At 47.8% G+C, this 25899-nt stretch overlaps 1 protein-coding gene across 6 annotated transcripts in view; it reads left to right on the top strand.

Annotated features, from left to right (window-relative positions):
- Positions 1–9225: 9225 nt before the first annotated feature.
- The window catches only part of JAM2 (junctional adhesion molecule 2), a 54510-nt gene continuing 37836 nt past the window's right edge, over positions 9226–25899 (top strand). For 4 of the 6 annotated variants that reach the window (XR_014793870.1, XR_014793871.1, XM_084871418.1 and 1 more), the window contains exon 1: positions 9397–9599. Coding sequence is in view for 4 of the 6 variants with exons in the window: in XM_084871418.1 (XP_084727544.1) it covers positions 9536–9599 (64 nt within the window). In the remaining 2 variants the exon portion in view is untranslated. Of the gene's footprint in view, positions 9600–25899 lie in introns of all 6 variants that reach the window. The other 2 variants (XM_084871417.1, XM_084871420.1) reach the window with 2 other exon arrangements.

Below are 25899 nucleotides of genomic sequence, written 5' to 3'. Positions count from 1 at the left end.
TCACTAACTGTGTCAATGTGGGCAGGTTACCAAGTCTGAGCAACCTTTAAACCCCGACAGAGACATGTGAACCTTTGGCAGCCAGCCAAACTCCCAAAATATGCTTCCTGTATCCCCAGGTATCTTATACCCAGCTGGCCACTCAGAACAACTGACTATTGATCATGCAGAAATGAGATTCTTCTACTGATTTGGCATCTGGAGTTTATCATGAGAGAGAATCATGGATCTGCTGCTTCCTAAACACCCCCGCCCCCGGGGATCAAGCCCACAACCTGAGCATGTGCCCTTGCTTGTGATATCTGTCAGGCATCGGTAGGATTATTAAAACACGCATCCTCTCACCTTTCCCAGGCTTCCTTGCTGGGTTGTTGCAGAGATCCAAAGGGAAAAGGCATGTGAAGAGCTTTTCAAAACATCAAGTGTCGCCAAAACCGGTTTGGCTCAGTGGATAGAGCGTCGGTCTGCAGACTGAAAGGTCCCAGGTTCAATTCCGGTCAAGGGCATGTACATTGGTTGCGGGCACATCCCCGGTGGGGGTTGTGCAGGAGGCAGCTGGTCGGTGATTCACTCTCATCGATGTTTCTAACTCTCTATCCTATCCCTCTTCCTTCCTCTCTGTAAAAAAATCAATAATTTTTTTAAAGAAAAGAAAAGAAAACATTAAGGGTCAAACAAATGAGTATGACATTGCCATTAGAGAGATCAACTACCAGCATTCAGGATGGCTTTTTCTTCTTCCTAGCAAGGAAGGAGACATTTTATGGGAGTCCATCTTCTCTGATACCTCAGTGAGACTTGGAAATTGGACAAACCTGGGTTTAAATCTGGCTCAGTTATTTTGTAGATGCCTAGTCCTGGGCCAGGGACTCAATTTCTCCAAGCCTTTGTTATCATCTGTAAGATCATCAATAGCACCCCCTCCCAAAGTTGTTTTCAGATAATGCCTGGAAGTGGTGTGCACAGTGCCAGGTATATGATACTTCATACATGTTAATGTTTAATATCGTCACTGACTTTAGGTGTTCTGAAGAGCACGGACCCACTGGAAGAATCACAGAACCCCTCATCTTTCAGCATCCTTTCATCCAGTCTCTAGCACCCAGGATCCAAGATGTTGAGTTAGAACACCCTGCAACCCAACAGAGCGTTCTTACTCTCCTCACTCCCTCCAGCCTTGAGGGCATTTGTTAAGTGTAGTTGTCCTTGGCAAGGGATCTCTGGGGAGACAGGGGGGATCAGTTATAACTCGGGTCAAGTTCTATATGAGATGGCAAATCCATTCCGAGACAATGTAGAGAATAGCTACCCTGGGGACTGCACAGGAAAGACATAGCTAGTGTTCATTCCAGGCCTGCTCTCTTCTTAACTTGCGGGGGTATCTCGAGGAAGTCATTCCACCATTTTGGGCACTATCATCCTTAACTGTGTAATGAGGGAAGGGGTTATGTAAGAAGGGGATGGAGCCGAAACCGGTTTGGCTCAATGGATAGAGCGTCGGCTTGGGGACTGAAAGGTCCTGGGTTCGATTCCGGTCAAGGGCATGTACCTTGGTTGAGGGCATATCCCCAGTAGGGGGTGTGCAAGAGGCAGCTGATCGATGACTCTCTCTCATCGATGTTTCTAACTCTCTATCTCTCTCCGTTCCTCTCTGTATAAAATCAATAAAATATATTAAAAAAAAAAAAAAAAAAGAAGGGGATGGAGTTAGAGATAGCCTCTCAGTTCTCTCCACACTTCCCGTGTTATGATTCTGTGCTGGTAGACTAATTGGTGCCTGTCCATCCTTGGTTTGCCCCTGGCAAATGTTTGTTAAGTGCAAGCTCCTCGCCCAAGTAAACTCTATTTTAAAAATAATTTTCAAATTATCTAAATCCCTATGAAATTTCTAAGTGTCATTCAATAAAAAGAACCACTATTAAGTCAATAGTAACTGCCCTTTAAAAAAATAAAACATTAACATTAATTTATTGATCACTGGTGAATGTCACATAATTGGCAGGTAGAATCACCTTAGTGATATTGAGTTATCTAGACCCATGGTCGGCAAAGGGTGGCTTGCAAAGCCACATGCAGCTCTTTGGCCCCTTGAGTGTGGCTCTTCCACAAAATACCACGGCCTGGGCGAGTCTATTTTGAAGAAGTGGTGTTAGAAGAAGTTTAAGTTTAAAAAAATTTGGCTCTCAAAAGAAATTTCAATCGTCGTACTGTTGATATTTGGCTCTGTTGACTAATGAGTTTGCCGCAAAGAGAACGTAAAAGAAGGCAAGTTCCCGTTTGTAGAAATTAGAAACAGGTGAGGCAAATTTTCTTTCCTTTTCTTTTCTTTTTTTTTTTTCAATTTTATTGATTTCAGAGAAGAAGGGAGAGGGAGAGAGATAGAAACATCAGTGATGAGAGAGAATCATTGATTGGCTGCCTCCTGCACACCTCCCACTGGGGATGAGCCGGAATCCATTCATGTGCCCTGACTGGGAATTGAACCATGACCTACTGGTTCATAGGTCAACACTCAACCACTGAGCCACGGCCGGGCAAAGCTAATTATCTTTTCTTCTTCTGGGAAGAAAGTTTTGAGCACAGAATTGTTATACTGAACTTGAAGAAAGATGTCCCTTTGGAAAAGTAGCAAAGGCTACAGGCTGGGGACACCGTGAGCTTCTCAGAATAGGTTCACTTATCTGGAAAGAACTGTAGTTTGAGCACAAGCAGGAATGTGCTTTGGACACATCAGAATGGAAGGTAGAAATCAGGCTTATTCCAGAAAATGATCGGAGGAACTAATGATGAGGGATAAGTGAGTAATGAGGATCCCTTTAGTTAAAGACTTTAAGTTCTATCCATAGGAGTTACAAGTTTACAAGAGAGACACTTGGGAATTGTGTGGTTTGGAAAATGGAAGATTTTTTTTTTCTCTTGTCTCTAAATTGCAGCGTGTAGGCACACTTTTTCTCCACACCCATGAGAAAAAAATAACCCATCCAACCCAGAAATACCAAATCTAAAATCCTGTGAGGAGTCCCTTAATTTAAACCCACTCTTCTCTGTGCTGCTTCTTTGAGGCAAGGTGCCTGGAACATTACTTCAAATTCAGAATTAGAATGGGTGGAAAGAATAAAAAATGATAATATGTCCTAAAGCCATGGTCAGCAAATTGCGGTTCGCGAGCCACATGCGGCTCTTTGGGCCCTTGAGTATGGCTCTTCCACAAAATACCACGCCCTGGGCAAGTCTATTTTGAAGAAGTCTATTTTTTAAGTTTAAAAAATTTGGCTCTCAAAAAAGAAATTTCAATCGTCATACTGTTGATATTTGGCTCTGTTGACTAATGAGTTTGCCAACCACTATTCTAAAGCACCAAGTCCCTGTTTATGTCCACATGACAAAACCACTTTCAATGTCAGAGGAAATCGATTATGACACGGGCAGGTGGGGGATGGCCAGCATCATCATGGAGACTAGGATAGACTTATCCCATGCTCCCATGCTACGGATTCTCCCAGGCAGAACAGTAATGAAACCAACTTCCATCCACTCATTCATGAAGCAGAATCAACTCTTGCTGTTCTCCTCACCATCCTGCTGCTGTTTGTAATCATTTCATTGTTTTTATCTTCTGCACTAGTTTTATACTTTATTAACTGTACAACACAAGTCTGTGAATTCTTTCTGCAAGTTGATTTAAGGCTTGCTTTCTCCATTGACTGAGTGGTCAATGCCCTCACAATTATTAAACACAGAAGATAATTCCCAACCCCCCTTTTTTTTTCTTTTAGCATTTAATACTATAAACACCTACCTATTTGGTTCCTGCTTCTCTCCCAGTTCCTCTCGTACTTTTTAAACTGCTCTTTCTGTAGGCCTTCTTTTTTTATTTGTTTCAATCATGTTATCAGACTTTGTTAGAGCAGTCTTAGATTCACAGCAAATTTAAGCAGAAAATACAAAGATTTCCCATATTCTCTCTGCCTCCACATGTGCCCTGACCAATAATCAAACTGGAGACCTCTTGGTGCAGGGAACCATGCTCAACCAATGGAGCCACATGGGCCAGGGCTCAATGTTGTTTTAATTTGCATTTTCCTGATGACATATGGAGCGTCCTGTCATGTGCTTATTTGCCATATTCTTTGGTAAGCTGTCTGTTAAGATCTTTGACCCATTATTTAATCAGGTTGTTTGTTGCCTTGTTGTAGAGTTTTAAGAGTTCTTTGTAGTCCTGCCTGGTATGGATCAGTTGTGGGGCTCATCCCATTCTCTCTCTCTCTCTCTCTCTCTCTCTCTCTCTCTCTCTCTCTCTCTCTCTCTTCTAAAAATCAATAAAAACATCCTCAGGTGAAGATTTAAAAATAAATAAATAATTTTAAAAATAAAGTTATCAACAAACTCAAGGTCTAGACTTTTCTCCTGTGTTATCTTCTAGGATTTTTATAGTTTTGGGTCTGTGATCCATGTTGAGTTCAGTTTTGTGAAGTGTTTAAGTGCTGTGTCTAAAAAAGACCCCAGGTATTTTTTCTACCTCTTACTGCATTTATTTTCTTAGATTTATCACTAAATATTTACTTTTATCTGGATTGCTCTCATTTATTCACTCTTCAGGCTTCTAGAAAAGTCCTCAAATACCGGTCCATGGACTAGCAGCATCAGAATCAGTCAGGGTGTTTATTGGAAATACAACTTCATAGGTGACCCCAAGATGGAAACTTCTGGCACTCAGAATTTTAACAGAATTTTAAGCAGGGATTCATATTTAAGGATTGTAGGCGATTCTGAGAGCAGAAAACCTTGGTGATCACACTATTCTAGGAGATGCTGATGATATTTCTTAGTCATTCCTAAGGGGTTCCTAAGCCCCAACATAGAGACACACTTTTATCCTTGACATTGAACAAGCCATTGTTATGGGATTAAAGGGGACTAAAAGGGTCCATTTGCTACATGCATCAAAGCCCAATAAGACATAAATAGGAATTTGCAGACAAGAAAGTAAGGATTTATTAAGGGATGGCACCAAGCCCAGTCACAGATAGCTCATGCTCAAAGATCTGGCTTCCCCAGGGCTTCCAGGAGATGGACTACATAGGGAAAAAGTAATTAATTATGGTGACTAAAGGAGTGAGGGTGGTGGTCTCTATTGGTTGGTTGGTGCTAGGGTAGGGAGTAATTGATCATTGCATATGGTCCTGGTGTCAGCCATGGAGTTGCTCTGTCCAACTTCACAAGAATTTATTCTGTGGAATCATTCTGCTTTCCGGGGTCCAGAGGAGGCCAAGATGTTGTCTCTAGTTTGACTGAAAGTCTGTCTCTGTAGTCAATAGACCCAGGTCTTTGTTTCTAAGACTACTGGAGGCTGACCAAAACCTCACTGTCCTGAAGGCTAAATGATTAAGCAAGGAAGAGGGATCTGGGTGAGTCAGGGAGGGAGCTGGGTGAGGCCAGTTTGAGTCAAAGGGGAAAAAATCAAAATAAAAGGCCAGATTAAAGAAAATAAGGTTTCTATGCAGTTACAAATTTAGCATCTCTCAGCCTAGTTTTCTCATCTATACAGTGAAAATAATAACATTTTCTCTCTTTCTGAGTTGTTGGGGATTATGTATTGCACTATTCTGACTCCACCATTGAGAAGGCACTCAATAAAAAATAGCTGTCACTCTTTTCTGCCCTCCCATAGCACTTACCACGTGGTAATAGATGTCTTCCCAGATGGGGCTCTCTCTCTCTCCTCTAGACTATGAGCTTGTTAGCAGCTAAGACACGGTCTTATTCATCATTGTCCACAAGCATCCGGCACCTGGTAGCCATTTGACAAATGCCTTGACTGGGTGACGAATACATAACCAAGGGAATCAGTTATTCACATAGTTCATCACAGAATATTTTAAAATGTGTCTTTTCTGTGTGTATGTGTCTCTAGGGAGGAACAACAGAGACACAGAGTTGTGGCAAGAATAAGAAAAGAGGCACTAATTGGTTTGGCTCAGTGGGTAGAGCATCGCCTGTGGACTGAAGGATCCCAGGTTTTATTCAGGTCAAGGGCATTTATCTTGGTTGCAGGCACATCCCTAGTAGGGAGTGTGCAGGAGGCAGCTGGTCGATGTTTCTCTCATATCAATGTTTAACTAGCTATCCCTCTCCCACTCTGTAAAATCAATAAAATATATTTTTTTTAAAAAAAGAAAGAAAAGAGGATGCCAACAACTTTTCTTATGAAATATGGCATCTTTCTGTTGTGGATGGTGGAAGGGCACCAGGTGTTAGAAGGTTGGGGTTGGGCAGAACCTGGGTTCAGCCACCTCCATACTTGAGTTCTGGCTAGGAAAGAATTCAGAACCAAGACTCAGACTACAAGAGAACATTTATTTGGACAATCACAGGGACAGAAAAAGTGATTTGTAGAAGGCATGGGCTTAGGGAACAAGTGATAGAGGTAAAGAAAGGGCCCTTGGAGCTTGGGAGTGAGGAAGGTCATGGTAAGGCACCCCCAGAATTTTAGGGGCACTGGGTCCTCCATCCTAAAGGTTTTAAGCATGGAGCCTTTAGGGGAGGTCCCAGGGGAAGATCTCCATAGAATATTCAGCAGGTTTCCAGGTGTGTCCTTTCAGGGTCTGGGTCTCCACTGATTGATTGGTCGGCACCAGGCAGGGGGTCATTAGTCAATGCACCTGGTCCTGAGGGCAGCCATGGGGGCAGTCTCTTGTCTGGTTTTGCTGCTTTCCTGGATCTGGAGCTGAAATACAACTGAGGCCCGGATGTTATCTCTAGGGAGGAAAAGTCAGGGGGTCCAAACGGCATGACCATCCATGTGCTAGGGGAGAAAAGGTCACCTGCGGGGGCTGTTTCTCTGTTCTTTATGTCCATCACGGAAAACGACAGGTTCCTGAGTGGAGGAGCTGGGGATTAAGAAAGAATGAGACCAGGAGGCAGAAATAGATTCATCAAGCTGGGTGCTAGGTGGGCGCCATCTCTGTGATGGAGAGGCAGCGAGCAGCCGAGCCACACAGCAGGTTTATGTTATAGGGTCAAAGGAGCTTATTTGCATTCTTAACTAGGCTCTAGCATTTCTCGATTTACATATCTAGACCCGCCCCTGCTGACACCTGGACAAAGGTAAGTCAGAAACTGAATACACCCTCAGCCCTCTTGGGGACACAGACTCTGCCAGTGCCTCGGGCTCAGCTGACAATTTAAGGATGTCCATGTGCCTTCTCAGGTGGCCCTCTACAGTCACACTTGGGACAAGGCCCCACCCTACAAGTGCCCTTTGCTAGTCACCCAGGGCTTTCTTTCCAGCCTGGTGGCCTTCTGCACTTGGCCCATCGTCCTTGCTCTGCTCATGTCTGTCTAGCTGCCTACCACATTTCTTGTTATTGCCAGAAAAATTGGAGTAAAACTGGAGTGAGTTTTCCTTACTTGACTGAAGTATGAATGCTAACATTTTTGCCATTTAAAAAAACTTAGTTGTTAGGTTTCCTTTCTTCTTCTTCTTCTTCTTCTTCTTCTTCTTCTTCTTCTTCTTCTTCTTCTTCTTCTTCTTCTTCTTATAGAGGACAGGAAGGAGAGAGAGAAAAAAAATCAGCCCTAGCCGGTTTGGCTCGGTGGGTGGAGCTTCGGCCTGTGAACTGAAGGGTCCCAGGTTCCATTCTGGTCAAGGGCACATGCCTGGTTGTCGGCTTGATCCCCAGTGAGGTGCGTGCATGAGGCAGCCAATCAATGATTCTCTCTCATCATTAATGTCTCTCTCTTTCTCTCTCTCTCTCCTTCTTCCTTCCTCTCTGAAATCAATTAAAATAAAAAAAACACTCAACGTGTGAGATACATTGATCAGTTGCCTCCAGCACATGCCTGACCTGGGATGGAACCCAAAACCTGGGTATGTGCCCTGACCAGAACCCTGACCAGAATCGAACCCGCCACCTTTTGGTGGTGCACGGGATCACGCTCCAATCAACTGAGCCACACTGGCCAGGGCCATTGTGGCCACTTCGACTGTCCTTTCTGGACGCTAAGCTGCAGTCCTTGTCACCAAGGAAACAGCAGAGATGCTTCATCCCTCACAGCTCTGCGCAGCCACACGCTGGCCGCCTTTGTCCGCGGAGCTGGCTCAGTGCTTTGTGTGCACTCCGCTAAGTCAGCCGCCGTCTGCACAGAGCTCTGCCCATTGTTCTACCTTTAACAAAACAGGTCCCCCAAAAGTAGGGGTCTGCCAGTTTATTCCTGGCAATGGTTTTTCCCCAGACCTGTCCGGGATCCCAACCGCACGAGACGTTTCTGGTCCCTTAGGACAAATATGAAAAGGGCCTGCTCAGCCTCTGTGGTGCGGACACTGTGGAGGGAGGGTCCGCCTTAAAGCATGCAGCGGAGCGTGCACCATGGGTGTCTCTTTTAAAAGCACCGGGGACCCAAAATAAAGCTGAGAAAGGGCAGCTGTGGAGTGGTAACGCGTGGAAAACTCCTCGGGCGGCCGTTATGCAACAGGGAACACGCTAAATATTTCCGTTAGAGGAACTTCCAACTCCGACATGTGCACAGCGAGGACACAGCACACACCTCAGCTCTCCTTGGAGCAGGGGCCAGAGCCAGGGCTCAAATCGGAGACCTGCCCTCCAGCACGACTCCTGATTGCTTTCTTTACCCTCCTATCCTGACTGCTATTTTTTAACCCTCCTATCCTGACTGCTATTTTTTAACCCTCCTATCCTGACTGCTTTTTTTTACCCTTCTATTCTGATTTATTTATTTTTTTTACCCTCCTATCTTAATTGCTACCCCCCCCTCGCCCCCCATCTCAATTGCTTTTTTCACCCTCGCGTCCCAGGCGGACCCCATCTCCCCGGAGCGCCCCTCCGGCTGCTCCTCTCCTCTCCACGCCAAAAATGTCCCCAAACATCTCCTCCACCTCCGGGCTGCAAACCTCAGAAAGTTTTGCGCCAGGGAGGAGGGCAAGAGAGGAGACAGAGAAAAGCCGCCCCGGGCCCCCCGCCGCGGGGACAGCTGGCGGCCGGCGGGGACCAGACACAAAGCCGATCCCCCGGGCCGCGCGGGGAGGGGGGGACCCTCCGCGGCTTCCCTTCCTCCCTCGCCTCCCCCGCCTCCCTCCTCAGGACACACCGCCACCTCCCACCTCCTCCGGCTCCCACGGCCCGTCCCCTCTCACCCACCCGCTGCCCCCCAAGAAAGAAAGGCCCAGGCCCCCCCCCTCCCCCCCGCCCCCATCCTTCCATCCCGGGGCTGGGGAAGCCCTGCCCCGGGCAGCCCGCACCGAGGGCGCCCCGGGCTGGGAGAAGCTGACGTCGCTGCGGCCTTGGCCCCGCCCTCCCCCTCCCCTCCCCTCCCCTCCCCTCCCCTCCCCTCCCCTCCCCTCCCCTCCCCTCCCCTCCCCTCCCCTCCCCTCCTCTCCCCTCCCCTCCCCTCTCCCCGCCCCGGGCGCCGCTCCTCCGCTCCCGCCCAGAAGTTCAGGGGTCCCCGCTCGGCCTCCCGCGCTCCGGCCGCCGGGCCCCTCCGCCTCCGGAGCTGCCCCCGCTCGGTGCCCGCGAAGATGGCGAGGAGGAGCCGCCGCTGCCTCCTGCTGCTGCTGCGCTGCCTGGTCGTCGCCCTGGGCTGTGAGTTCCCGGTGCCCCCTCCTCCCGCCGCGGGGGGACCGGTCCCCCCATCGCGCCGGCCCGGGACCCGGTCCCCCCAACGCGCCGGCCCGGGACCCGGTCCCCCCAACGCGCCGGCCCGGGACGCTGATCCGGGACCCGGTCCCCCATCGCGCCATCCCGGGACCCGGTCCCCCATCGCGCCGATCCGGGACCCGGTCCCCCCAACGCGCCGGCCCGGGACCCGGTCCCCCATCGCGCCGGCCCGGGACCCGGTCCCCCATCGCGCCGGCCCGGGACCCGGTCCCCCATCGCGCCGGTCCCGGTCGCGGCGCCCGTGCAGGGGCGTCTCCGACTCGGGGCGCAGGGGGCGCCGGGGGCGTCGGGCTTGGCCCCCTGCGGGCCTGGGGTCGGGGTGCGGGCGGGCACGGGGGCTCCAGGACTTGGGCTTGCGGTCCGGAGCCTCGGATGTGGTCGGTCCCAGTTAGAGAGCGCGGAGGGTCCGCCCCAGCAGGTTCTCTCTCCTCCGGCGAAGTTGGGGTGAGTTTGCGGGGACTTGATGGGCATGCAGAGCGCACCGGCTGCTGTGAGATGCTGAGGTCCCCAGATGGCACCTCTGAGGGCGGGCGCCGGCCACCCTGCGTCTGGGAGGAGGGGGCCGCGGGACAGTGTCCCGGGGGGGCTTCCGAGGGTCCCCGCCCGGAACGGGGGTGCCCGCGAGGGGCCGGGGCATCCCCGGCTGCTGAACCCGGATCATTGCATCCCCTCCACCTGCGCGTCTCTGTTCAGGGCAGGTCCGGGCCGGGGGCTCCGGCCAGCTCTGCCCCGCGGGGGACGGCCGAGGGCGCGGTGGTTAGAAAGAGGCCGCGCGGGGCTGGGTGCCTGAGTGGCGGGTCGAAGGGAGGGACGGGTCCCGACGCCACTTTCCCAGGATGGTTCTAAACGAGACTTTCAAAAACTCCAGGTTCATGCGACTGTAAATCCTGAGAACGTTTCCTAGTTTGTTTTCTTCTCGTTAACTTTTTTAGGAAAATGGAGGAAATGACACCAGATCTTAAGCACTTAGGCAATGAAGTCCTTTCTCTCTCTCTCTCTCTCTCTCTCTCTCTCTCGCTCGCTCGCTCGCTCGCTCTCTCTCTCTCTCTCTCTCTCTCTCTTTCTTTCTTTCTTTCTTATAAAATATATTTTATTGATTTTTTTACAGAGAGGAAGAGAGGGATAGTTAGAAACCTCGATCAGCTGCCTCCTGCACACCCCCTACTGGGGATGTGCCCGCAACCAAGGTACATGCCCTTGACCAGAATCGAACCTGGGACCTTTCAGTCCGCAGTCAGCTCTACCCACTGAGCAAACCGGTTTCGGCTCTTTTCTTTCTTTCTTTCTTTCTTTCTTTCTTTCTTTCTTTCTTTCTTTCTTTCTTTCTTTCTTTCTTTCTTTCTTTCTTTCGCTCTTCCTTCCTTCCTTCCTTCCTTTCTTTTTGCTTTTGGTCATTCGCCCCTCCTTTTCTTCTTTTTTAAAAAATAGAATAAGTTATTCAAGTTCTGGCAATAGACTATTTAAAATAACCTGCCAGATGAGCGCCTAATACCGTAATTCGATGACTATTTCTCAGGCTCTTACTGCCCCAGTGAGAATTGCTCAGCTGAGTGTGATGGGAGCTTTGGCCCTTAGTGAGGGAGAAGGCACAGGTGGTGGCAGGAACTGGGCCCATGCTGACCTAGGGGATAGGAAATCACCCCGGGGAAGCCGAGCTGCACAATAAAACCAGTATATAATATTGCAATGTCAAGTGGTATTGCTTTGAACACACAGAGAAACAAAAGGCACGAATGCTGAAAGGCAACCAAGAGTCAGGCTGGAGGGCTTGTAACGGAACTGCTGAGAAAGTTGTGTGTTCGTGGACAATCCTACGTGTCAAACAAAACAGACTGTGACTTCAGTGTAGAACTGCCACTCGTTCTCATAAGAGAAAACGGGTTTAGTGTGCTATTCTTATTCAGTCATCAGAAATAGAAACGATACACCCCAAGTTTGAAATTGTAGCCAAGGAACCACCAACACAGGCTTGGATGGTTGAGCAGGGTAACCTCCTCCTCAAGCTTTGGGTAAATCTAACACTTTGGCTCCTTTAACCCTGATTCCTATAGGGAATGAATATAGAAGTAAAGACGGAGGGGGGGAGGGGATGTCGAAGACGAGGCTGGGGTTGGGGGGCGGGGGGGTCTTTTCTATCTTGTTCCTGGGATGCCCAAAGGCTTGGCATTGCAAGAATGTCTTCTTTTCTTTGTCTTTTAAAAATAGGCTTTTAACGTTTATAACAATTTAGGTTGAAAGAGAAATTGCTAAGATAGTATAGAGAATTCCTATTATATGACACCTACTTTCCCCTATTTTAGCAGTTGACATTAGTATGATACATTTGTCACCATTCATGAGCCAGTATTAATATATTATTATTAGCTGAAGTGCACACCTATCGTTCCTATATTCTTACCCAATGTCTTCTTGTTGCTGTTCCAGGATTTCATCCAGGGTACCACATTCCATGTGCTAGTCATGTGCCCTTAGGCTCCTCTTAGCTGTGACAGTCTCAGACTTCCCTTGATTCTTATGGGAAGTATGTAGTAGAATGTCCCCATGGGTATTTCTCTGTTGTTTTTCTTATAACCAGACTTAATGGTTGTGGGGGGTTTTGGTGGTGTTGTTTTGGAGGAAGGTGGAAGATGTAAAGTGGTATTTTCTTTTTAAAAAAATATATTTTATTGATTTTTTACAGAGAGGAAGTGAGAGGGATAGAAAGTTAGAAATATTGATCAGCTGCCTCTTGCACACCCCCTACTGGGGATGTGCCCGCAACCAAGGTACATGGGCCCTTGACCAGAATCGAACTCGGGACCTTTCAGTCTGCAGGCCAACTGAGCCTATCCACTGAGCCAAACTGGTTTCGGCAAAAGTGGTATTTTCATCATATTACCCTAAGAGTAATCCTCAAAAAATGTATATGCATTTTGAATAATTATTCATTCCATGGGTTAAATCTGAAAAGAAAGAAACATCAATTGAGCTATCAAAAAACAAACAAATGTATGTATATATTTTTGGGGACAACCTACACTATGAATATGACTTATCGTTGTTATTGTTAACCTTCATTACCTGGATGAGGTAATATATATCAGGTTTGTCCACAGTTATCTCTTTTCTTCCCTTTCACACTGTATTTTTTTTAAAGGGAACTCATCAGGTATAAATCACACTTTAAGGAAGAAGAGTTATGCTCTGCATCCCTGAGAATGGAGTATCGCCATAAATGATTGGACTTCTCCTTGGGAGATGTGTCTAAGCCTCCCACATTCAGTCATTCATTTACTCATTCATTTTTATATCACTATGCACTCATGAACATTTATTTTACACTTTGGATTATAGTCCAATACCAAGTTATTTATTTTAGTGCTCAGGTTATTTCAGCTTCGGCCGTTGAGTTTTTTCAGTTGGTTCCTTATGCCCCTTCCCCCCACCACACACACACACACACACACACACACACACACACATGTTTTTCACATCACTTTTCTTTCTCTCATCACAAGTATTCCACACTGATCTTGTGTATTTTCTGCGTGGGTCCCAGAATCAGCCATCACTCCAAAGAATCCTTGGTTTCTTTCGTTGTCAAATGGTATTAGAAAGTGAAATCTGGGCAGGAGGCATGCTCATGGCTAGCAGGGTGTGATTGGAAAACTGGGATGCTTTTCAGGGCTGTGTTTGTGACCTACCCAATCCTGTTCGTGACCTACCCACTCATGTCCAGATCCAGAAATAGAGCGTTGAAGGCTCCCATGTATGTCAGACACTTTTCTAAGGACTTTCTTGTATATCTCTTTCTAAGGTCTGAACAAACTCATGAGAAGGAACGTATAATTTATACACAAAGCTTAGGAAAGTTAGCTTGCTTGTCTAAGCCCACTTATTGAGGCTAGAAAGAGATAGAACTGGAATTAGAGACCTGAGAATTTTTTTTATGGATGACTGGACGTCTTATCTTTCTATGTGAGTGCTTAACCCTCTTGCCATCTTTATTCCAGAATAGAGGGGAGTAGATTTAGTGGAACTAGTGGCTTTTTTCTTATGTTCTGATTACATACATACTTACATTTTTAACATTCACCCAAATATAACTGTACCACTCTTCTGTCTCCATCTTATCGTGTATGATACCATGCTTATTCCATTTTTTATTTCTGTTTGTCTTCCTCTGTCATCTGGAAGATTATTTTTGTTCTTGCTGCTGTTATTTAAACTATGCTTTCAGTGTATCTGTTGACATATGGACATCTATTTGTGTGCTTAGTTGAATGGCATTTTTATTTCTCACTAAAATGGAAGCTGCATAAGGAAGAGAACTTCTTGCTATTTGCTCACCACTGGAGGTCCAGGGCTGAGAGGAGTGTCTGGTATAAATATATGCCTGTTGATTTGAGGATGAGTTAGAGTGGGTGGAAGAAGTGGGAGGAAATTAACGATTATATTCTAAATCATGAGGCCCTAGTAGGTGGGGTGTCAGTTTTCTCTAAGGTGGTATTTAAGCTGATACTTCAAAAAACAAAAGAAGTGACTGTTTAGTATGAGAGATAGGGGGACGGGGGAGGAGATGTCCATGCATCCTGGTATCTTTCAAAGCCAAGGAGTTGAATGTGCATGAGAGCTGTGGGCTGTTCTTGATTCCGCATGACTGGCAGCAGCTGGTCCGAGTGGACTGGACCCTAAGCCAGTCAACGTGGCCTGACTCCTCCGTAATCTCTCCTAAGCCGATAAGGACTGTGGGGTGAGGGTGGGCGGGAGTCTGGCTCTTCTGCAAAATTACAAGGTTCCTCCTCTGTGGTGGAACAGACCCAAAATAGCCACTAGGAGAGTTCCGCTCCCTGGAAACATTGTGAAGAACAAAGCTTTATAGTGAGTTTGCTGGAGAGAACTGGTTCCATCCTGCCACGGACACCTTATCTGATGAACATAAAGGTCAAATTGGGCCTGCTGGTAGACCCGATAACCATTTCCAGGCTGCAACAGAAATGACCTTTTAAGCAAGTCAAGTCCTGGCCAGTGTGGCTCAGTTGGTTTGAATGCCATCCCGTGCACTGAAAGGTCAGCAGTTCCATTCCCGGTCAGGGCACATACCCAGGTTGCGGGTTGATCCCTGGCCAGGGTGTGTGTGGACGCAACCAATCACTGTTCTCTTTCATATCAATGTTTCTCTCTCTCTCCCTCTCTCTCTAACATCAATAGAAACGTTTTTTTAAATGGCAAAACAAAAAACATCAGCATAAATAGAACCTGGAGTTTCCTAAGCCTGAGAAGACTCATTATTCCTCTACATGAGTAGTTATTTTTTTAAAATATATTTTTATGGATTTCAGAGAGTAAGGGAGAAGGAGAGAGAGATAGAAACATCAATGATGAGAGAAAATCATTGATTGGCTGTCTCTTGCATGCCCCCCACTGGGGATTGAGCTGGAAACCTGGGCATGTGCCCTGACCAGGAATTGAACCAATGACGCCTTAGTTCTTGGGTCGATGCTCAACCACTGAGCTACACCCGGCTGGGTGTAGTGGTTTAGTGAGAGAAGCCCATGTGAATTTACACGGGCTTGCCCTACCCATGGTTGCCATCACTTTGGTTCTCTCCTGGGGGCCTTTTAGGTGGAGAAGATGTTTTGGGCCATAGACGCAAGGGGCAGCTTCTCTTGTTGGCAAGCAGCCTTTTCTTGTGAAGACAGCCTCACAGAAAACAGTGAAGGCCACCATTTAAAATATCATTTCTTCTCATCTCACAGCAAATAAGGGCAATGATTATGAGCCGGTACTTCGGGATAGCTGTACTGCCAGATTGCTGTTTTGAGGAAGATGAGGGTGAGGATGGAAAGGGAGACTCAGAATTGGCGTCAAGTGCTTTTTTCTCAAAAGCAGGAAAAATAAATTTTAAACAACTAAAAGCTAGGCAATGTTTTCTTGGAAGGTGTTACTGCTAACCAGGGAAGAACTCAGAAAAAAAAAAAAAAACCCAACTGAATTAGTTTCTTATCACTGTAGTAACAAATTATTAAAAATATTTTCACATTCTCACTTAGTGGATTTCTTCCATTTATCGGAGTCATATCCAAAGACCTATAATGGGGTTGTTTCATAAGTATTATATGTATTTAAGTTGCTTATTTACTTTTATCATTTTAAGAATTTATTTTAAAATGTGGTTTTATTTTGTTTTGTTTTGTTAATCCTTACCATAGGATATTTTTCCATTGATTTTTAGAGAGATTGGAAAAGGATGGGGGAGAGAAAGACACATTGATCAGTTGCCTCCCACACGAGACCTGACCAGGACCAGGGTCAAACCTACAACCCAGGTATGTGTCCTTGACTAGGAATTGAGCCCATGACCCTTCAATGCGCAGGCTGATGCTGTAACCACTGAGCACACCAGCGAGGGCTTAAAATATGTGTTTTTTTTTAAAGCGTTATTACTAAATATGCCATCTACATTGATATCTCTGACTATCTATGAAAAGAATATGCTAGCTAGGTAAAGAGCCAGTTCCGCTGGCGGCAACAGCACTCACAGACGTCCAAGGTCATGAGCAAGCCTGAAGAGTGTGAGGGAATGAAAGCTCCTGCTGCCAGGCCTGAGGATGGGAGGGCAAAGCACAGCGCCCAGGGCTGGAGGGCCTTGTGGGACACAGTTAGGATTTTGCATTTATCGTGAAGGCAAAGAGAAACCATTGAAGGCAGTTCAGCATTGAATATGAGTCAGATTTGCATTTCAAAAGGAGAACACCAGTGGATGGGAGATGGGGAATGGGCAGAATGGGGTGGGTGGGGAGAGATGCCTTTGGAGTGATCCAGCAATTCATAAGCATCTTCATATAGCTCATTAAAATATATGTACACACCTATACAATTAAACATAGACCCACACATAGCTGTTTTATATTTGAAATGGAGTGAATTAAATTAATCAGGAATTTGAGGAATTTTAAAATCTTGTCGCTGTGTTTCTGACTTTCTCTTCAGTTCCCGACATATAAACATGAAACAGTACCTCTTTTTATCTTCACTCAGTTTTGTTCTCTTTCCCACCCCTGGGTTTGTCTTTCTTTTTTTTTTTTTTTTTTTTTTTTTTTTTTTTTTTTTTTAAATGATTAAATTTTACTTTTTTTATTTTTTATTTTTATTTTTTTATTTTTATTTTTTTATTTTATTTTTTATTTTTTATTTTTTTTTTTATTTTTATTTTTTTAAATCAATCTTTATTGTTCATATTATTACAAAGGTTCCTCATTTCTTCCCCCCTCCACCAGGTTCCCACCCCACCCTCCGCCCCCTCCCCATCCCCCATTGTCCTCATCCATAGGTGCACAGTTTATGTTCAGTCTCTTCCTCCCTCCCTTTCCCCGATAGTAAATCCCTTTTCAGATAGTAAATCTGTTACTTAGCATTATCTCATATCAATAATACCTCCACATGCCCAATGATACACTTCACACAAAAGACATTTCCAAATAGGTCAACCAGCCTCATCCAGGCCCCACCCAAGGCACTTACAGATCAACACCCCAGCGCTATACTAACTCAACACATCCAGATCTAAGCCTTCATCACTTGATTCAGCAGACCCTCAAGTTCCCGCAAAAGTTTCCAGCCATGTCTGAGAGGCAGCCGTGGGCAGGTACAGGCGAGGAGCGAGCTGTTTCGGGCCTGGCTGCTCCGGGCCTGGCCTCTGTTGCTCTGGTTCGTTCCACAACCAGCTGCTCCGGGTCTGGTCACTGCCGCTCCCGACCTAGTTGCTCTGGACTTGGCTGTTGCTGCTACAGGCCTGGCCGCACCCGACCCGGCTGCTCTGGGACCGGTTGCTCCGGTCCCGGCCGCTCCGGGCCTGGCCGCTCCCAGCCTGACAGCCGCTGCTCCGGGCCTGGCTGCTCCCAGCCTGGCAGCCATTGCTCCTGGCCTGGCCGCACAAGACCCGGCTGCTCCGGGCCTGGCCGCTCCCAGCCTGGCAGCCATTGCTCCTGGCCTGGCCGCACCAGACCCGGCTGCTCCGGGCCTGGCCGCTCCCAGCCTGGCAGCCGCTGCTCCTGGCCTGGCCGCACCAGACCCGGCTGCTCCGGGCCTGGCCGCTCCCAGCCTGGCAGCCGCTGCTCCTGGCCTGGCCGCACCAGACCCGGCTGCTCCGGGCCTGGCCGCTCCCAGCCTGGCAGCCGCTGCTCCTGGCCTGGCCGCACCAGACCCAGCTGCTCCGGGCCTGGCCGCTCCCAGCCTGGCAGCTGCTGCTCCGGGCCTGGCCGCACAAGACCCGGCTGCTCCGGGCCTGGCCGCTCCCAGCCTGGCAGTCGCTGCTCCGGGCCTGGCCGCACCAGACCCGGCTGCTCCGGGCCTGGACGCTCCCAGCCTGGCAGCTGCTGCTCCGGGCCTGGCCGCTCCCAGCCTGGCAGCCGCTGCTCCTGGCCTGGCCGCACCAGACCCGGCTGCTCCGGGCCTGGCCGCTCCCAGCCTGGCAGCCGCTGCTCCAGGCCTGGCTGCACCAGACCCGGCTGCTCCGGGCCTGGCCGCTCCCAGCCTGGCCGCCGCTGCTCCGGGCCTGGCCGCACCAGACCCGGCTGCTCCGGGCCTGGCCGCTCCCAGCCTGGCAGCCGCTTCTCCAGGCCTGGCCACTCCCAGCCTGGCAGCCACTGCTCCGGGCCTGGCCGCACCAGACCCGGCTGCTCCGGGCCTGGCCGCTCCCAGCCTGGCAGCCGCTGCTCCTGGCCTGGCCGCACCAGACCCGGCTGCTCCGGGCCTGGCCGCTCCCAGCCTGGCAGCCGCTGCTCCTGGCCTGGCCGCACCAGACCCGGCTGCTCCGGGCCTGGACGCTCCCAGCCTGGCAGCTGCTGCTCCGGGCCTGGCCGCTCCCAGCCTGGCAGCCGCTGCTCCGGGCCTGGCCGCACCAGACCCGGCTGCTCCGGGCCTGGCCGCTCCCAGCCTGGCAGCCGCTGCTCCGGGCCTGGCCGCACCAGACCCGGCTGCTCCGGGCCTGGCCGCTCCCAGCCTGGCAGCCGCTGCTCCGGGCCTGGCCGCACCAGACCCGGCTGCTCCGGGCCTGGCCGCTCCCAGCCTGGCAGCTGCTGCTCCGGGCCTGGCCGCTCCCAGCCTGGCAGCCGCTGCTCCGGGCCTGGCCACACCAGACCCGGCTGCTCCGGACCTGGCTACTCCCAGCCTGGCAGCTGCTGCTCCGGGCCTGGCCGCTCCTAGCCTGGCAGCCGCTGCTCCAGGCCTGGCCACACCAGACCCAGCTGCTCCGGGCCTGGCCGCTCCCAGCCTGGCCGCCGCTGCTCCGGGCCTGGCCGCACCCGACCCGGCTGCTCCGAGCCTGGCCGCTCCCAGCCTGGATTCTTCGTGGTTGTCTACTGCTGTTCTGGGCCTGGCTGCTCCCAACCCGGCTGCTCTGGGCCGGGCTTCTCCGGGCCCAGCCACTCCGTGTCTGGGTGTTCCTGGACTGGCCACCCTGGGCTTGGCCGCCTCTGCCTCAGGCCTGGCTGCCACTGCCCCAGGTCTGGCTGCTCCAGTGCTGGCCGTTGATGCTCTTGTTCTGGCTGCTGCTGTTCTGGGGCCTGGCCACTGCTGCTCCGGGCCCAGCTGCCACTGCCTTGTGCCTGGCCACTCTAGGCCTGGTCGCCGCTGTTCCAACATTCTGTCCCTTTTTTCTCTTCTTTTCTTTTTCTTTTTTTAAAAAAAACAACAAAACGCATTTATGTTGCAATGTTGGCTGGTGCGTTGAGTTCTGACTTAGTCTTTGATTTTTCAAGATCTTCTTTGTATTCTTTCTTAAGTAATTTTACTATCATTTGCTCTCACTTGATTTCTTCACATTGAGAACTTCTTTGGTTTCTTCCTCCTTGTCCTGGGAGCTCAGCAGGTTGGCCTGTGGCACCCCTTTGTTCTCCGCGGGCTCCGGCGCTGCTCCAGCCTGTTGCCGGGGTCGGCGCCGCCCAGGAAGCAGCCCCCGTCCTTGGCTCCGTTGCCAGCGCTCAGCAGTCGAAGGCTCAGGGGCACCCCCCCCACTGGGGGCCCCGTCGCCCGGCTCCTTGCTGGCGCCCAGCTGGCCGGTGTCCGGCAGGGGCTCCTGCTCCTCGTGGCGTTCCTCCAGTCTGGAGCTTTCTTTCTCCCTCCCACTAGGGGAGTCCAGGATCAGAGTCAACAGACTGTCCTCTGCGCACAGTGTGCGCGACTCCGGGGGCTCGGCCTTTCGCCGCGCTCCCAGGACTCCACCTCACAGCCCCGTCTCCCCCTGCCCGAGCCTGGGTCCCCAGGGACTGGCCCAGACCTGGAGTTCGGGGAGGTCTGGACTGAGGCTCAGAGCTGCCGCCGGAGGCTTTGTTTCTTCCGGCTAGGGTAATCCAGCATCAGAGTCAACATTCAGTCCTCTGCGCGCCATGTGCGGGCGACTCCGGGGGCCCCGCATTTCGCCGTCCCCCGGGATTGTCTCCCCCTGCCGGAGCCTGGGTCCCCAGGGTCTGGCCCATAACTTGGGGCTCAGCGCTGCCGGTTCGGGGGTTCAGCCCAGGCTGGGGGTTCTATTTCCTTCCTGCTAGGGAACGCCAGGCAGCACCCAGCCCTCTCCTCCTCTCCGGCTGCGACCTCTCCGCGCGCGCGTGCGTGCGAGCGCGCCGCATGTCTCCGTACCTTAGGCTTTTTTTCAGCTCCTCTGATTTTCCTTCTGGTTTTCTCCCTCCTTCCTATTGTAGAGTTTTCAGTCAGTCGACTACCTGTAGCTCTGGGCAATGTCCACTCTACATTTTAGTTGTATTCCTTTGAAATTGTTGTGAGCTGCTGCGGCTAGGTGTATACCCGAGCAGCCATCTTGGATCCTCCTGTCTTTCTTTGGTATTAAGTGTTTCCTGGTGTTGGTGCACCCTTAGGTGGGTTATATGATTTGCTTTGATGGAGAGAAGAGTGGCCATCTGTGTTACTAAGTGTATGAATGCATGAGAGAGCGAGAAAAGTGTGCTCAAATGAATTTCTGCCGTCAGAACCACAAAACCCTACTCTCAGCACCTTCAGGCTTCAGGCCAGTGAGCAGGTCAGAACTGTTCTCTAGTTTTAAATTGTTCTTACATTTTATTTTATTTTTTAATTTTTTTATTTATTGACTAGAGGCCTGGTGCACAAAATTTATTCATGGCTAGGGTCCCTAGGCCTGGCCAGCGATCAGGGCCGATCTGTGGGGCAACTGGCAGGGCGATTGGAGCCCCCCACTGGCACCTGCCTTGGCCAGCCTGGGGCCTGCGGGCTGGGGGAAGCTCCTGCATTGACCATCTGCCCCCTGGTGGTCAGTGCACATCATAACAAAAGGTTATTTTGCTGTTCAGTCCATTTGCATATTAGGCTTTTATTATATAGGATGAGAGAGAGAGAGAGAAAGAGAGAGAGAGAGAGAGAGAGAGAGAGAGAGAGAGAGAGGAAAAAGTTGATTTGTTGTTCCACATATTTGTACACTCATTGGTTGATTCTTGCAAGTGCCCTGACCGGGAATCGAACTGCGACCTCCTGGTGCATAGGTCAATGCTCAACCACTGAGCCACACTGGCCGGGCTGTTCTTACATTTTATACACAGAAAACTCTGCTGGATATCATCCTGTGAAAGTTTCAAGACCTACACTCTTTGCCCTCCACAGCCCTGGCCCAAAAAGTCTTGAGTGGGTATCTTGTGAGCTTAACAGACAGGAGTTTTTGCTCCTAACTAGAGTCTTGCCTTTCTCTCAAGTTTTTATTTATTTTGTTTGAGTTCTCCAGATTTAGCAGAGGGATGGTTTGGGGCAGATTCGTCTTTATATTTGTTCAGAGTAGACGAGCCTGCGGGCCTTTCTCTGTGTGAGGCATTTTCTGTTTCCTCGTTCTCGTTGAGTCACAACAGTCACCTGCTGTTTTTAATTTTAGCGTCACTCACACTGTAAAAATGTGGTAACTACTTTATTATGGACATACATAGCCAAAGACAAAAAATAGACCATTGTTAAGAGCCTTTACTCACGTGTTTAAAAATATGTACATGGTAATTGGCACTGCACAGAAAGGATATAAAATGAAAAATACAGTTTCTAGCTCTCCAACTTCTGTCACAAGTAACCCACTCTTAGGTTTCTTAAATGTAGTTCCAAAAAAATAGAAGGGAGAGGGGGTGGTGAAATACAGTTGCAGTGTATATGACACGGTTTCTTTAAAATTTAAAATCAAAATGTACTCTGTTTACTGTTCTTCACCTTTCAACAAGTCAAGGCATAGTATGTGTAGTATTCTTCGCCTCCCTGCAAACATTTCCTACTAATAAACCGGCAACCCAAGACGAGGTCTCACCAGGACTGGTGATGACATCTTAGAGGTCTTTAAAACCCTAAGGCAAAATGCAGAGTAAGGATTACCTTCTATTAAAACCACCAAAAATAAGTCATGAAACAAAGTGATATAACAAAACAGGGGGAAATACACTCCCAAACCAGTGACCGAATCTGGGAAGGGACAATCCCAACCCAGACCCAATGGACAAGGCCAAAGAAGGGGTAAGGACCAACGCCCAGGGTGGACCAAGGCGCCAGCACCAGCTGAGACCGACACACAAGTGCAGGCTGGGCTATTTTTAAAGAAGACCAAGGGAGAAGTGATGGCCACAAATAAAAACGGAACATGGTGAACTACCGGAAAGTGCTAAATTTGAAAAGGGAGGATGGTGCTAATGCTCTAAGAAATGCTCTCGAGACACTTTAAAATAGGATGGGATTCTAATCAGAAGTAGACCTGACACAATGGCCTAAACAAGAACTCAGATGTAAATAGACGGTGATCTACTTAATCCAATGTTCAATGAATTAGTCTGTTATTTAACACAATAAGGTAAACATGCAGTGAGCATGTCAAAAAAAATATATGATAAAAAATCTACATAAGCTCATTGGACTCATGAGATCATAATGCTTTGGCTCCATATAAATGCCTTTGATCCCAGAACCAGTCAGGTGCTTTTGTGCTCCGTGTGTGTGTGTGTGTGTGTGTGTGTGTGTGTGTGTGTATGTGTGGTGGGGAGAGGGGGAAGTGAACCTCTATGCCATTTACCACGATATATTTCTCCTCTCCAACCGCCACCATCTCTACATTGTTGTCATTGTTGCAATGTTCTCCATTTGGCCAAATGCAATTTCTCTCTGAAGGCCTAACTCTAAAATCCCTTACCTCTTCGAAGCCTTCCCAACTCATTTGTTCTTCAAAGCCAGTCACCTGCCTATTGGATCCTGGTGCTTTGGGTATGTTCCTGGTTCTTTGTGGCACTTTTTACATGTGTAGCTCTCTGTGTTTTGAGTTTGTTGAGGGCATAGACAGCACACCTTACACTCTAACACATAGTGTAGTGCCTAGCACTTAGTGATTCTTTATAGTTATACTAGAGGCCCAATGCACGAAATTTGTGCAAGGAGCTCGGCCCTCACAGCCACGATGGCTTGTCCTCACAGCCCGGGCTTCCTCCGGAAGGTTGTCCAAAAGGACGTCCAGAAGGTAGTTTGGCTGTCCAGTCTAATTAGCATATTATGCTTTTATTATTATGGATAGAAGTGAGCAACTGGGTATGTAATGTTGGTTTATTTGTTTCTTGGCTTCATACAATTACATAACTTATTTTTTTTTAATATGTATATATTTTTACTGATTTCAGAGGGAAAGGGAGAGGGAGAGAGAAATAAAAACATCAATGATGAGAGGATGATTAATTGGCTGCCTCCTGCATGTCCCGCATTAGGGAATGAATCCGCTATCTAAGCATTTGCCCTGACTGGGAATCAAATCATGACCTCTTGGTTCATAGGTCAATGTTGAACCACTGAGTCACACTGGCCAGGCCATAACTTTTTAATAACAAGGATCCCAGGACACTTGTAAATTTAACAGTCCCTAGTGAATGCATAATTTTAGTGTTCTTAGAACTCCCTCCTTCCTGATTAACTGTGGCCTTCACAGAGTTTCAAGGAAATATGGAGAAAGGTCTGCGTTTTAGAGTGCTGAGGGATTTTTCTGATTGCCTGATGCTTCCTTGAGTCAGTAAGCATTGATTAAAAATAGCACCTCCTCATTAGTTACCTGAGATACAGCACAGCATACGAGGTTGGAAAATTGTAAAGGTGCTCTCTGGAGCAGGGAACTGCAGACTTTCCCATCTTTTTTGACACTTGTTGATGTCACAACAGTCCATGACTTATAACAGGAAAAAGTTTACAGAGAGATGAGAGGAAAAGGGCCTGACAATGTGATCTTTATTTTCAAACCGAAGATGGTTCTCCTAGGCGTTCTTGTCCAATCATCATAGCATCTTCTTGTGGGATCTTTTTTTTAATTATTATTATTTTTATTGTTTTTTTACAGAGAGGAAGAGAGAGGGATAGAGAGTTAGAAATATCGATGAGAGAGAATCATCGATCAGCTGCCTCTTGCACACCCCCCACTGGGGATGTGCCCGCAACCAAGGTACATGCCCTTGACCAGAATTGAACCTGGGACCCTTCAGTCCTCAGGCCGATGCTCTATCCACTGAGCCAAACCGGTTTCGGCTTCTTGTGGGATCTTAACATCTGGTCATTAGCCTGAAAAATTCTCCCTGGATCCAGGCAGCTCATCATCTTGTTCCAAGATTGTCATCTCAGTGTTCAGCATTCGACAAATACTTAGCATAGGTTTATCCCAAGAATCTCTGCTTACTGAGCTACTCCCCCAGAAAAGCTTTCTGAAGATGCTGGAATCTTCCATCATCACTGTTGGCAGCACTGTCTTCTAACTTTTTTTTATCCATATCCTACCTCTATACAAAGAACGTAAGTTTCTGGTTACAAATTATAGACATGTATTTCTGTATCAATATAATACATTAATTATCAAAACATACATAAATAAATACCAAATTTATTTGTGAATGAAATTAGCTTTATCTGTGAATGAAATTAGCTTCTGGTAGATTTCTTTAGCTTGAATTGATACCTACTAAAATAGTAAAGAAAATTGATGTATAGTGTTTACTTTAAAATTCCTCAACAACAAAAAGAATATGTGAATTAAATGTGGCAGAAACTTTATAACTGTTGAATTCCAATAATAAATACAGAATATGGGCCTTTATTGTTCTGTTCTCTCTGCTTTGGTGGATACCTGAAACTATTCATAATAAAAAAATTTTTTAAACCCATAAAACAAAAACAAAAACAAAAACAAAAAGCATGGTAAATATAGAACATAAATTCTAATATTCCCTTTCTTCACAACTCTAGGTTTTCTTATATGCCCCACCTTAGAGTCTACTGGTTTAAAGAAAAAATAAATAGACCAAAGTGAGTCTTCTTAAAATATCTGAAATATGTTTTCCTAAACTCTTCACTTTAACCACTGTAATCAATATAAGAAACACAAATTTTATTTGAACAGCCCTCTTTTTAATCTATACAGTCTAGTTCCCACTAGTATAAAAAGAAAATGCCTTAAACAAACATACACCCATTCATTAACTGGAACTCCGAGACACCGGGTTATACAGCAGAGTTTGTTAGTAAATCCACTGTGCTAGTATAACAGCTATATTTTTATTCATGATGTGGTGTAGACCTTTCAGTTCATTTCACTGGAAAGGGACTTTAATATTTCATTTCCTGAAATGTAAAAGTAACCATTAGGTGAGTGCATGTTATATTCATGGACTGATGGCAAGAAAAGGTAAATGCAAAAGAGAGTTGATTAAAGTCCCATTAAATTTTTGCTCTGTGTTTATTTCATGGAAGCTGGTTCTATCAAACCCTTTTGGTCAATGCTCTGGCTCTTGTAAATAACGAAAGAGAATACTTGCAGACTTCCTACAGGGAAGAGTGTATCCAGCATTGGACATATCAACTCAAACACATTTCAAAATTAATCATGCTTTATACACTATTCATTTAGTGTTCTGATCCATGTCATTAATAACTTATCAAGTTCCAAATGAGTATTTATTTATTTATTTATTTATTTTATCAATCTTTATTGTTCATATTATTACAAAGGTTCCTCATTTCTTCCCCACTCCACCAGGTTCCCACCCCACCCTCCGCCCCCTCCCCATCCCCCATTGTCCTCATCCATAGGTGCACAGTTTATGTTCAGTCTCTTCCTCCCTCCCTTTCCCCAATAGTAAATCCCTTTTCAGATAGTAAATCAGTTACTTAGCATTTTCTCATATCAATAATACCTCCACATGCCCAATGATACACTTCACACAAAAGACATTTC

Source organism: Pipistrellus hanaki (genome assembly GCF_964339955.1).
Source record: "Pipistrellus hanaki genome assembly, chromosome: 2".
NCBI classification, from domain to species: Eukaryota; Metazoa; Chordata; class Mammalia; order Chiroptera; family Vespertilionidae; genus Pipistrellus; species Pipistrellus hanaki.
This window is presented reverse-complemented; position numbering and strand designations above follow the sequence as displayed.